Genomic DNA, 15,052 nt, shown 5'->3' with positions numbered 1-15,052 from the left:
AACAGCACCAATATCTCCCCACTGTCAGAAGGGCTTTCCTTACCATCGGCCTTCTAATCCTATCCTACTAATATGTGAAAGTTTGTGTTTGGATGTTTGTGTGTTTATTCCTCAATCACGCAAAAACGGCTGAATAGATTTGAATGAAATTTGGCACATATATAGTTTGTAACTTCAATTAACACATAGGATACTTTTTATCCCGGTAAATGAAATGGCTTCACAACTGTTATAAATTTATGTTCACATACTATATTACACTGCTCTTGGCAGCACCTTATCTCAGGTTCTGATAAAGCCAGGGCTGTTATCTCTCTGTGTAAACACCCACATAACCCTCAGTGGATTGTGTACATGCATTTGCATATTATCTGATTTGCTCCAGGCAGTGCTGACAAACTGACATGGGAAAACACCTTTAATCTAAATTGGCAGTTTGCCAATTTTAAACATGCCTGGAGAAAGAAAATCTAATTTGTCACAAACGAGAGCTATGAAGGTAGCAAGAAGTCAACAGAGTTCTCCTCAAGCGGAGCTGAGGGAGATCGTCGACGCCAACAACACACTCATTATATGGTGTCCCAGCGAGCTGCTGAGATGCCGGAATAATCACGGGCACAGTGCGAGGAACGAGTTCAGTGGCAGGCCATCTTGACAGCTGCTGGAGCAGGTGGATCATCAGCACCAACAACACGTTCATTATATGGTGTCCAAGCAAGCTGCTGAGGTGCCGGAACCATCACGGGCACAGTGTGAGGAACAAGTTCAGCAACAGGACAGCTTGAGAGCTGTCGAAATGCCGAAGCAGGCAAACCATCGACGGCAGCAATTTGCTGAATATAGGGGGAGCATCGATGCCAACAACACGCAGACGAAGTCACAGGCAGAGGCTAGTGCTATATAAAACTGCATTTTCATGAGCCTCACATTAACCCCTGTGTGCTTTACATAAGAGTTTCTGATATGTGAGAGACATGGAGGTAATTAGCATCTTTATTATGAGGTATTTTACTAGTACCCCGATATGTCTCACATATCAGTAACCCTTTATGTGAGGCCAACCAGGGTTTAATGTGAGGCATTCTGACAGAGAACTACAAAAGTAATGTCACTCCACCAGGCCTAAGGCTGGAGTCACATCTGTGTTTGTAGGAGACTCCGCTGCAGAATTCGCTTAATATCGGCAGAAAGTAACGTCCTGTAACAAGTATACTGAAACCGGCAGAAACCTGACTGATCCCACTATAGGGTCCACAGGTAACTGACTTTAAGCAACATGATCTCCGTCTTTCAGTTCCCCATGCAGACCTAAACAACAAAGACCCGAACACTATGTGACTGTAGTGTCAGATGTAACGTGAGGCCTAATATCATCAGTGATAAACCTGAACTCTGCACGGACTGAAAATATACTGAAGAAATGTTCCTTTCTGTAAATGTTTCTGATTTTAGAATTTTTACAAAAATTAATGAAAAAATATCAGAAAAAATGGACAATATAGAAATATTCTCCTCCACAATTACGCCTGACAGTGGCGTAACTTGGAATGGCGTTGCCCCGTGGCAAACTTTTGACATGGGCCCCCCTTCCTGACCGACAACAAAGACCTTGACCGACCGACTGCTCACCGCACTCCTGCGCGCTCTATTATGCCCCATAGTGGCCCCAGTACACAGTATTATGCCCATAGTGGCCCCGGCATACAGTATTATGCCCCATAGTGGCCCCTGTACACAGTATTATGCCCATAGTGGCCCCTGTACACAGTATTATGCCCCATAGTGGCCTCTGCACACAGTAATATGTCCCATAGTGGCCACTGCACACAGTATTATCCCCCATAGTGGCCCCTGCACACAGTATTATGCCCCATAGTGGCCCCTGCACACAGTAATATGCCCCATAGTGGCCACTGCACACAGTATTATCCCCCATAGTGGCCCCTGCACACAGTATTATGCCCCATAGTGGCCCTGCACACAGTATTATGTCCCATAGTGGCCCCTGTACACAGTATTATGCCCCATAGTGGCCTCTGCACACAGTATTATGTCCCATAGTGGCCACTGCACACAGTATTATCCCCCATAGTGGCCCCTGCACACAGTATTATGCCCCATAGTGGCCCCTGCACACAGTAGTATGCCCCATAGTGGCCACTGCACACAGTATTATCCCCCATAGTGGCCCCTGCACACAGTATTATGCCCCATAGTGGCCCTGCACACAGTATTATGCCCCATAGTGACCCTGCACACAGTATTATGCCCATAGTGGCCCCTGCACACAGTATTATGCCCCATAGTGACCCCTGCACACAGTATTATGCCCCATAGTGACCCCTGCATACAGTATTATGCCCCATTTTTGCCCTTGCACACAGTATTATGTCCCATAGTGGCCCCTGCACACAGTATTATGTCCATAGTGGCCCCTGCACACAGTATTATGTCCATAGTGGCCCCTGCATACAGTATTATGCCCCATAGTGGCCCCTGCACACAGTATTATGTCCATAGTGGCCCTTGCACACAGTATTATGCCCCATAGTGGCCCCTGCACACAGTATTATGTCCATAGTGGCCCTTGCACACAGTATTATGCCCCATAGTGGCCCTTGCACACAGTATTATGCCCCATAATGAACACCCATGGACAATTATTATACTCTGGGGTCTTTTCAGACCCCAGAGTGTAATAATCGGAGACCCAAGGGAGGATACAAAGATTAAAAAAAACACTGTAAGGGTGCATTCACACTACGTTTACGGCAGCTTATTCTGAACGTCAAACACGTTCAGAATAAGCGGCGTATAAAGCAGCTCCATTCATCTCTATGGGAGCCGGCATACGAGCGCTCCCCATAGAAATGAATGGGCTGCTTTATACGCCGCTTATTCTGAACGTGTTTGATGTTCAGAATAAGCTGCCGTAAACGTAGTGTGAATGCACCCTTACTTACCTATCTCCAGCTCCGCTGCAGTCCTCAGTGGTGTCAACCATCTTTACGCAGGTCCCGGTCAGGTGACATCAGGGACGTCAGACAACTAGGTCCGATGCCTGTATGGAGCGGGGAGAGGTAAGTAACACTGTTTGTTATGTTCTCTTACCTCTCCCGGGCCTCCGATCATTACACTTGGGAGTCTGAAAAGACCCCCGAATATAATAATAGTGCTTGTGGGGCCCGCGGCATCACTTACCAATCCCGGCCCCTGCCAGGATCGGTAAGTAAGTAGGACCCGTAACGGCAAATTAAGAAATAAAAAAACCTGCAGGGGTAGCCGCTGTCGCCGGACCTGTAATGTCACGGGCCTTGTGGCAGCTGCTACCCGGTAGTTACGCCACTGACTCCTGACCAAAGGAATGATATTCGAGAATGTACAAAGAAAATGATGAAGGACAATAAGAAACATCCTGAGCAACATAAGAGATAGAAGATGATGAGGAAAGCTGCGAACTATCAGTTACATCGTGTATATAGGTGGCAGAATAGAAGAGCTCCATAGAATCCCAATCATTGCGGAATTCATCAACATGCGGCTCCTCTACCTCAGGAAGGGAATTATTGTATCCAGTCACACTTGTTATATAGAACACAACAGGAGGGAGCGAAAAGAAGAGACCGAGACAGAGAGAGCTCTGCTACATACACATCACACACAGACAGCTCCACTACATACAGGTCACACACACACAGCTCTGATACATACACGTCACACACAGACAGCTCCACTACATACACATCACACACAGACAGCTCCACTACATACACATCACACACAGACAGCTCCACTACATACACATCACACACAGACAGCTCCACTACATACACGTCATAAACACACAGCTCCACTACATACACGTCACACAAAGACGGCTCCGCTACATACACGTCATACACACACAGCTCCACTACATACACGTCACACACAGACGGCTCCGCTACATACACATCACACACAGACGGCTCCACTACATAAACGTCACACACAGACGGCACCGCTACATACACGTCACACACAGACGGCTCCGCTACATACACGTCACACACAGACGGCTCCGCTACATACACGTCACACACAGACGGCTCCGCTACATACACGTCACACACAGACGGCTCCGCTACATACACGTCACACACAGAAGGCTCCGCTACATACACTTCACACACAGACGGCTCCGCTACATACACGTCACACACAGACGGCTCCGCTACATACACGTCACACACAGACGGCTCCGCTACATACACGTCACACACACACGGCTCTGCTACATACACGTCACACAGACAACTCTGCAGAGACCTCTAATATCTGGTCATGTGATTCTGTGACTCCTCCCACACCTGTTACATCATCACAGGTCCTTTAGCTCACTAGGATTTAGTATTTTCTGCACAGATGAAGTGATAACCTGATCATGTGACTATGACTCCGCCCACACCTATGACATCATCACAGGTCCTGTGAGCAGACGGCTGCTGTACCTGAGGAGGTAAGTGCTCGCTCTCAGCCCTTCTCATACATTGTCACCTTCCTTGTGGCCCCCACACGCTATAATGTCCTCCTCATGAGGTCGCCTTGGCGTGGCAGGTGGGATTCCATATTATTTGATCAAACTTGTATAACTAAGTGCCTCTATAGTATATTATTTAGCATGTTACCATACAGTCCCTTTTCATTCAGACGCTGACACTGGATAGTACGGGGTGACACTGTTGTACCCTCGGAGTGCAGGGCAGCTTGAACTTGTTTGGATGTTAGTTGAGGTTCTTTATCCACCATCAGCACAATCTTGCGTTGAAATCTCTCAGCAATTTTTTTTTCCCATCCACATCTAGGGAGGTTAGCCACAGTGCCATGGGCTTTACACTTCTTGATGACACTGCGCATAGTAGACACAGGAACATTCAGGTCTTTGGAGATGGACTTGTAGCCTTGAGATTGCTCATGTTTCCTCATAATTTTGCTTCTCAAGTCCTCAGACAGTTCTTTGCTCTTCTTTCTTTTCTCCATGCTCAATATGGTCACACAAGGACACAGGACAGAGGTTGAGTCAACTTTAATCCATTTCAACTGGCTGCAAGTGTGATTTAGTTATTGCCACCACCTGTTAGGTGCCTCAGGTAAGTAACAGGTGCTGTTAATTACACAAATTAGAGAAGCATCACATGATTTTTCAAACAGTGCCAATACTTTTGTCCACCCTTTTTTTATATTTGGTGTGGAATTATATCTAATTTGGCTTTTTGACAATTCTCTTTGTGATTTTCCATTGAAGACAAATTAAATGAAGATAATAATACTAAAGAATTTGTGATTGCAATTATTTTCTGGAAGAAAATGAGTATTATCTGACAGAATTGCAGGGGTGCCAATACTTTTGGCCAACACTATATATATACTGCCAGGTCCTCACCAGTGGAATATTAAGGCCTGCCACAGGGGACATAAGTTGAAATACAGCCACCCAAAAAGTCTGGACCAGGGGACAGTCCCACCACATGTGGATAAGGGAGCCCACCTGTCCACAGCCTCTCCAACAAAGTTTCGAATAAGTAGGATTTATATGGGGTCCTATACCAACGTAGCGTGATTTTCAGTGCTGTCTCCCAGTGAGCCACTCCCCTCGATATACCATATACGGCTGTCCAGATGGGGCAGAAAGGAAACTATAAAATGAGGAAGTACCACCCTTTGTGGGGGTCAGCCGTCTCCAGAGGCGTAGGGCCACCTTGGGGAATATGAGCCTCGAAATATCATAGGTCTGGAAGAGGTTTCTTATTTGCAGATATCTAAAAAAGTCATTTCTGGGTAGGTCAAACTCTTCCCTCAACATGGAAAACGTTTTAAGGTGCCCATCCGTAAACAGTTGGGCAATCTTATGTAGACCCCTAGATACCCACCCCCGCACTTCCAAATGTGGGATATACGCCGCCAGGTATAGTAGCGGGAGTTTTACCAGGGGAGACAAAGCTTAAAAGGGGGAATGTAACAATAAATATCGCCATGCCCAAAGAGAAGTTCTCACACTTTAAGAGGGGGGACATTCCCACCGGGGCGCCAAGATCCCTGGGATGCAATAGGCTAACTAGCGGAACACCAAGCATCTCCCTCTCAATTGATAGTCAAGAGAGTCGTCCCACCAGGTCCTAAGTTGTTCCAACACTGTGGCCACATAATATCTCTTAACATCCGGGACCCCAGCTCCTCCCCTAGTCCAAGGTCTAGTCATAACTCGGAAACAAACTCTAGGTCTCTTACCTTCCCATATGAAATGTGACAAAATACGTTGGAGGTTAGCTAAATATGAATCCGGAATGGGGATGATCACTGTACGGAATGTATAAACAATAATAGGCAACACCATCATCTTGACGATCGCGATTCTACTCGCCCAGGAGAGCATAGGTTTTCAGAATGCGGACAAAAAGGAAGAGACTTTAGACAGCAAAGGGGTGTAGTTTGAGGAGAATAGGCCGGAACCAGGTGACGTTAAGGAGATACCCAGGTAAGTAATGCAACCAGTCTTCCATAGGTAAGGGAAGGACCCACTCAAGTCAGCACATAGAGTATCGGGGACATTAATAGGAAGAATTTGGGATTTGGAGGGGTTAACTTTATAATAGGAAATCTACCCATTCTTGTTGAAACTTTTATATATTGTCACAAAACATCTAAAATGTAGTTTTTAAAGTTTCTAGGTTTCATCCTCAGAACTGCTATCCTTAACCTTGTCACCAGAGGGAAGTTTGCTGAAGACGTCCTGTGCAGACTGACCACAGAATTTCTTCAAAACTTGCAAATCAGCATATTTGGCTTTGCTAATGGGCAAAAAGGAATTGTATCTTTGCCCCAAGCTTGTGCCTGTGTATGCAGCTGACTTTCTTCCTCTTGTAGTTTTCTTAAGGCCTGCTCTCTTTTTTGCCAGAACAGGACTTGTTGTCCAAGGACCACTGTAGGACGTTCGGTACTTCATTAGTCCTTCGTTCTGTGTCGCAGGACTCTGATCGCTTTTCCATCTTACACTATATTTGCAAGCCTAATATAAACATGGACTTTGATTCCAACATTTAACTGGCAGCCTATAGGTTCAAGCACCATACACTACAGGGCGCCATCATCTCAATTTGACATATTTTAGGACCTTGATCGCTCTTCCATTTGACTCTTCATATATATATATATATATATATATATATATATATATATATATATATATATATACACATACACTCACCGGCCACTTTATTAGGTACACCATGCTAGTAACGGGTTGGACCCCCTTTTGCCTTCAGAACTACCTCAATTCTTCGTGGCATAGATTCAACAAGGTGCTGGATGCATTCCTCAGAGATTTTGGTCCATATTGACATGATGGCATCACACAGTTGCCGCAGATTTGTCGGCTGCACATCCATGATGCGAATCTCCCGTTCCACCACATCCCAAAGATGCTCTATTGGATTGAGATCTGGTGACTGTGGAGGCCATTGGAGTACAGTGAACTCATTGTCATGTTCAAGAAACCAGTCTGAGATGATTCCAGCTTTATGACATGGCGCATTATCCTGCTGAAAGTAGCCATCAGATGTTGGGTACATTGTGGTCATAAAGGGATGGACATGGTCAGCAACAATACTCAGGTAGGCTTTGGCGTTGCAACGATGCTCAATTGGTACCAAGGGGCCCAAAGAGTGCCAAGAAAATATTCCCCACACCATGACACCACCACCACCAGCCTGAACCGTTGATACAAGGCAGGATGGATCCATGCTTTCATGTTGTTGACGCCAAATTCTGACCCTACCATCCGAATGTCGCAGCAGAAATCGAGACTCATCAGACCAGGCAACGTTTTTCCAATCTTCAATTGTCCAATTTCGATGAGCTTGTGCAAATTGTAGCCTCAGTTTCCTGTTCTTAGCTGAAAGGAGTGGCACCCGGTGTGGTCTTCTGCTGCTGTAGCCCATCTGCCTCAAAGTTCGACGTACTGTGCGGCGTTCAGAGATGCTCTTCTGGCTACCTTGGTTGTAACGGGTGGCTATTTGAGTCACTGTTGCCTTTCTATCAGCTCGAACCAGTCTGGCCATTCTCCTCTGACCTCTGGCATCAACAACGCATTTCCGCCCACAGAACTGCCGCTCACTGGATGTTTTTTCTTTTTCGGACCATTCTCTGTAAACCCTAGAGATGGTTGTGCGTGAAAATCCCAGTAGATCAGCAGTTTCTGAAATACTCAGACCAGCCCTTCTGGCACCAACAACCATGCCACGTTCAAAGGCACTCAAATCACCTTTCTTCCCCATACTGATGCTCGGTTTGAACTGCAGGAGATTGTCTTGACCATGTCTACATGCCTAAATGCACTGAGTTGCCGCCATGTGATTGGCTGATTAGAAATTAAGTGTTAACGAGCAGTTGGACAGGTGTACCTAATAAAGTGGCCGGTGAGTGTATATATATATATATATATATATATATATTTATTTATTGTCACTGGTGAGGACCTGGTCTCTCTGGAGTAGAGGATTTAGCCAATTCACTGTGAGCTGCTAAATACTATCTCCGTTAAAGACCCGACCACTAGGGGGCAACAAGGTCCTTACCAGTAAGGGGAAATAGCTCACACTGAGCCGTCTAAATACTATAACTGGTAAGGACCAACCCTATAATGTCCTCCTCGTGGCCCCCACACACTAAATTGTCCTGCTTATGGCCCCCACACACTAAAATGTCCTCCTCGTGGCCCCCGCACATTATAATGCCCTCGTCATGGCCCGTTCACACTGTAATATCCTCCCTGTTGCCCCCACACACTATCTTGTCTTCCTTATGTCTCTTATTTCCTGAGGATTTTGTGGATTCCAGTAATTCTAGTGGTCTCCGGACTCGGCTGCTTTAAATGGGTTGTCTTGGGTACTTAAATATAACTTCATCATGGACCCAGACGTTCTGGCCTTGCTCCGAGGTCACATGATCAGAAACTATCCCCCACTCCTCTCCTGATCTCACTGGTAATTTACCTGTGCTATGGGGCTGGCTTTACTATAGTCGGCCATAGTGAGTTCCAATCTTCTTCCCATAAGACAACAGCTCTATTGGTAGATTTTATATTCTGAAACTCTTTTACAACTTTAAGCGTCTTTCTATGAATCTCGCTTTTTGCTATTTGTCACTAATGTTTATGGAGGATTCTTGTACCAAAGTCCTCCTCATTGTCCATGAAGCCGCCTCAGTCTGTGATGGATCCTCTGACTTGGTTTCACAGATCTCCAATTTTCTCCCTATACTTGGCTGTGAACCAAAGGATTAGGAGTTTTGCACTGTTTCCGGTAGTGTTGCCAGTTGGTACGGTACGTCACATGACCACTGCTACCTGTGATTCCAATCACATCATGTGCCGCACAAGTTGGCGTCATTACTGTGGCCACTGATTTTGCCATGACAAGCAATCCAAGAAAGACCTATAAGTGGCCCCATGTTATAGTTGGGTTAAATTGCTGTGTCCCCGCACTGACATACTTAGGATTTGTTCTATAACCATTAACCTCCTCCCAAGATGTACTATAAAAGTACAATGGATGTCGGGACTTTAAACATAACTGCAGGTATCGGCTGTGTCGCTCTAGAGTGACTCTGTACAGCGAACTTCTAATATAATGCTCTATTGCAAACTGCAGCAGTCAGTCTCATACCACAGTGCAGAAATTTACCCTCCCCCACTCCTATGATTTACCTATCTGCCTGTGCGACCACCCCAGTAGAACCGTGCAAGAAGCTGGACTTTCACAGTGACTTTATAGGCACCAGAATTCCCAGGAGAGGTGCACAGGATAATAGGGAGAGTCAGTTAGATGTGATGCCAGTTGGAGTAATGAGACACCCGCAGGTCCCTGGGCTGAGATGCTGAGTAGGTGCCAGTACTCCACTCCAACCAGGAGCTTGTGCCCAGGGCTTAGGTACAAGGAAGGCAATGTCCAGGCCAGGATCAGTAGAAGTATTCACTGCTTTATTGTAACAGGCATCTGCTGGTTCAGTCATCCTGTAGCAGTGACCTGTGGCACAGTGGCTTGTACCCGGCTGAAACCTTCCCATGTACAGTCCTATGAAAAAGTTTGGGCACCCCTATTAATCTTAATCATTTTTAGTTCTAAATATTTTGGTGTTTGCAACAGCCATTTCAGTTTGATATATCTAATAACTGATGGACACAGTAATATTTCAGGATTGAAATGAGGTTTATTGTACTAACAGAAAATGCGCAATATGCATTAAACCAAAATTTGACCGGTGCAAAAATATGGGCACCTCAACAGAAAAGTGACATTAATATTTAGTACATCCTCCTTTTGCAAAGATAACAGCCTCTAGTCGCTTCCTGTAGCTTTTAATCAGTTCCTGGATCCTGGATGAAGGTATTTTGGACCATTTCTTTCTACAAAACAATTCAAGTTCAGTTAAGTTTGATGGTCGCCGAACATGGACAGCCCGCTCTCAAATGATCTGAAAACAAAGATTGTTCAACATAGTTGTTCAGGGGAAGGATACAAAACGTTGTCTCAGAGATTTAACCTGTCAGTTTCCACTGTGAGGAACATAGTAAGGAAATGGAAGACCACAGGGACAGTTCTTGTTAAGCCCAGAAGTGGCAGGCCAAGAAAAATATCAGAAAGGCAGAGAAGAAGAATGGTGAGAACAGTCAAGGACAATCCACAGACACCTCCAAAGAGCTGCAGCATCATCTTGCTGCAGATGGTGTCACTGTGCATCGGTCAACAATATAGCGCACTTTGCACAAATAGAAGCTGTATGGGAGAGTGATGAGAAAGAAGCCGTTTCTGCACGTACGCCACAAATAGAGTTGTCTGAGGTATGCAAAAGCACATTTGGAGAAGCCAACTTCATTTTGGAAACAAAGATTGAGTTGTTTGGTTATAAAAAAAAGGCGTTATGCATGGCGTCCAAAAAGAAACAGCATTCCAAGAAAAACACTTGCTACCCACTGTAAAATTTGGTGGAGGTTCCATCATGCTTTGGGGCTGTGTGGCCAATGCCGGCACCGGGAATCTTGTTAAAGTTGAGGGTCGCATGGATTCCACTCAGTATCAGCAGATTCTTGAGAATAATGTTCAAGAATCAGTGACGAAGTTGAAGTTACGCCGGGGATGGATATTTCAGCAAGACAATGATCCAAAACACCGCTCCAAATCAACTCAGGCATTCATGCAGAGGAACAATTACAATGTTCTGGAATGGCCATCCCAGTCCCCAGACCTGAATATCATTGAACATCTGTGGGATGATTTGAAGCGGGCTGTCCATGCTCGGCGACCATCTAACTTAACTGAACTTGAATTGTTTGTCCAAAATACCTTTATCCAGGATCCAGGAACTGATTAAAAGCTACAGGAAGCGACTAGAGGCAAAAGGAGGATCTACTAAATATTAATGTCACTTTTCTGTTGAGGTGCCCATACTTTTGCACCGGTCAAATTTTGGTTTAATGCATATTGCACATTTTCTGTTAGTACAATAAACCTCATTTCAATCCTGAAATATTACTGTGTCCATCAGTTATTAGATATATCAAACTGAAATGGCTGTTGCAAACACCAAAATATTTAGAACTAAAAATGATTAAGATTAATAGGGGTGCCCAAACTTTTTCATAGGACTGTATTAGCAGAGAGTTTAACATGTCTGCAGGTCCAACATCTAGTCAACTGCAGGAGTTCAGTTACCTTGTAGAGGTAGGTGCAGGCTGCCAGGCTTAGCCTGATCTAATCCTATCCTCTTACTGATAGTGATGCAGGGCGCTGTCACCGCTTCTCTACCCTGCTGCTGCTGTGGCACTTCATCACAGCACCCAGTGTCTGACACACATAATGGCTACTGCCACACTACTACTTGCTTCTTCTTCCCTGGCTGCTTACAGGATACTACTTCCTCTCTCTGCTATGACTATTTCCTGTTCCAGCTACAGATCCACCCACTATACTGTGCGTTGCTATGGAGACCACAACTCACCTGGACAAGTGATACCAGAGAACAGCAGCTTGAAAACATTTAGCAAATGATCACAATATGATCATGGCAACATATACAAACAGCCATAACATGTAAGGTACACTTATGGACAAGTAACCATTAGTAACTCCTGTGAGGGGCTACATCTGTAATTGATTATATTTATCTGAACTTCCCTCCACTCGTCCTCCTTCTATTCTGTACTTCTATTGCACTTACATTTGCTTTCCTTTAGAGAATTGAGCAATTGCACAGCTGGTTATTCCTAATGGTGCCATTTCTCCACTCACAATACACTTTCACCAAAGCAGCACACAAACAGGTCACAACCTGCGCTGTTGGAGAAATACTGTCACCCTTGGCCCAACAGCCAATAATCATCCCTTGTGCAACTCTGATAAATCGTCCCCTTTACCCGAGACAACAATGAGATTCTGTTCAGCCTATCACACACCTTATATTCCCACCAAGCCGGCCCACAACAAGTCACTCCCTTCCTGAGCTACACGCTGCCGACGTCAGAAGTAGGAGGTGGTGATAATAATGGGACTCAACTCTTCTATTTATTCCATGGGATTCCGTGTAGTGATTACATTGTCTCATCTTCTCTCCATTCAGGTTCCTACAATATAGAATCCTCTCAGTATCTTCTATAGAAGAGAATATTCCTGATTGATCCATCAAGGATGGAAAAAGACAGAAACAAGATGGCGGAAAGTCTATTAAATCTCACCCTAGAGATCATCTACCAGCTTACTGCAGAGGTGAGAGATTCTGATGATGTCATCATGACATCATTCTTATCTATAGTAATAACAGATGATATGACTGGAGAGGTGATGGACTCTGGACATGTATGTAGTGAGATTTATTAATGTGTCTCCCCATAACCAGGATTACACAGTAGTGAAGAAGACCTCTAGTGGGCGCTGTCAGGCTCCTGTGTATGAAGGATATGGAGGAACCCTGAGCCCAATCCTGGGGCCTCCACCTCACCCCCTGATACAGGAGATCAATGGACAGAAGATCCTAGAACTCACCAACAAGATGCTGGAGCTGCTGACTGGAGAGGTGACACTGTTGGGAATGCTGGGACATTATACAGTAACTGGAGGGGACGGGGTGATGACTGTATCATTGTGTTGTCAGGTTCCTATAAGGTGTCAGGATGTCGCTGTCTATTTCTCCATGGAGGAGTGGGAGTATTTAGAAGGACACAAGGATCTGTACAAGGAGGTGATGATGGAGGACCACCAGCCCCTCACATCAGCAGGTAATAGACATGACTATATACACATGGACTTCCATTATTTGTATGTACAGAATGAATTCAGCCCCTGTCTGTGTTTCCTACAGGTAGATCCGGTAAGAGGACAACACCGGAGAGATGTCCCAGTCCTCTTCTTCCCCAGGATGATCAGGTAGATGGAGATATTCCCTATGATGTGTAGACGGGCTGTGAAGTCCTTGTGGTCAGTCTTGGGTTATCCAGCAGTATTAGATGGTTTATACTTGTGTAATGAGAGGTGGAGATGGAGGATAAAGCTGACCATAGACATTACATGTTGTCTGGATCTTCTCACAATCTTCTGGCTATGGAAACTTCTGTTTGGAATGAGGAATCAAAGAGACTACTTAAGAGATGTCTCCCCACGATGTATCTGATAGAATCTGATCTCCTCCACTCTGAAATGTCCTGAAGCGGTTCTGGCCATGCTGAGTATACATATGTTTGAGGTTCTAGTAGTGGTCAGTGAGCCGTCATCTGATATCTATGTCCAGCTTCAGATTTGCTGCTTTTTGCCTCGGATAACTCCTCCTGTCAGGTCATTATGGTGATTAAAAAAACACATTTAGAACATTCTCCATCACTTCCCCATTTGTCTGGTGACTTTTACAATATTTGTATTACAGATTTTCCATCAGGATAAAGATCTGAGTGACATTAATGCTATATCTATGAGAATAAAGGAAGAGCCCTATGTGAGTGGTGATGAGGAGTGTGAGGAGGACATTCCTACAGGGACCTGCCCAGGTGAGGAGTCACCACTATATAAAGCACAGAAGGGTCACTGATTCTATTCAGACATTGTTTAGACTATTTGTTGTTCCCCGATTCAGGTAAAATACTAATAATACCTGAATATAAATGTGATACCGCCATAGGGGGTAATAAATGTAGTATAGAATAGAACGGACAGCAGGAATATGGACTTGACATCGATTTGAATGAGGCAAATTTCTTCCTCACCGGCTGTCAGTCCTCGTGAAGGGAAAGAATTTACCAGAATTATATAGCAGATTATTTCAGGTAGCGGAAAACTAATCCTCCTGCTCGATCTTCAGGCAGATTCCACCTCAGAGCTCTATGGAAATAAATGGGAGGTGGAAAATCCGGCCTGGCCAGTAAGGAATCTGATGGAGATTCGGGGGCTGATTTGGTAAAGCGGAAAAATTCTTCTTCTGAATTCCTGAAGCAGCTTCTACAAATGTCACTGTGTAAACCTCACCTTAGACCCCAATCACACTATGGAATCCGGACTAGAAAATCTGGTCTGTACATCAGTCACATTTCCCATCCTGAACTCTGTCCACACACCAGGACTCCCCGTATCTTAGTGATCTATGACGCTAGGAGTCCCTGCTTCCTTGTGACTCCACAGACCCTACTACATACTGTATGGGACAGCAGATCCGCGGTGAGTTCAGGCTGGGAAATCCAGCAGATGTGGTTTGGATTGTATTGTGTGTATGGGGTGTAATACAGTAAGATTTATGGCATCCTACAGTATTATTCCACATAAGTGGCCATATTTAAGCAGCCAGGGATTGTGTTCCTGTGGTTTGGGCTCTGAGACTTATTTCACTTTGGAATCTTAGAAGAGACGTCCAGATAAGACGATCTATATCAGGACAGGACAACTAGTAATGTAGTCAGAGGCCTGGACTTAGCAGTACAAAATAAGGGCCTTGATGTTCGGTCCTAAATGTGGGTTCTGTTGGGATAAGAAAAACTACT

General features: G+C 45.0%; 1 protein-coding gene across 1 annotated transcript in view; it reads left to right on the top strand.

Annotated features, from left to right (window-relative positions):
- LOC142190048 (uncharacterized) overlaps positions 1-15,052 on the top strand; it is a 371,533-nt gene that overhangs the window by 353,257 nt on the left and 3,224 nt on the right. Inside the window, exon 5 of the mRNA XM_075262268.1 lies at positions 13,948-14,068. Within this exon, the coding sequence (XP_075118369.1) occupies positions 13,948-14,068 (121 nt within the window). The remainder of the gene's footprint in view (positions 1-13,947; positions 14,069-15,052) is intronic.

This window comes from Leptodactylus fuscus, chromosome 1 (genome assembly GCF_031893055.1).
Source record: "Leptodactylus fuscus isolate aLepFus1 chromosome 1, aLepFus1.hap2, whole genome shotgun sequence".
Taxonomy (NCBI): Eukaryota; Metazoa; Chordata; class Amphibia; order Anura; family Leptodactylidae; genus Leptodactylus; species Leptodactylus fuscus.
Note: the sequence above shows the minus strand (reverse complement) of the source record. Positions and strands in the feature narration are given on the sequence as shown.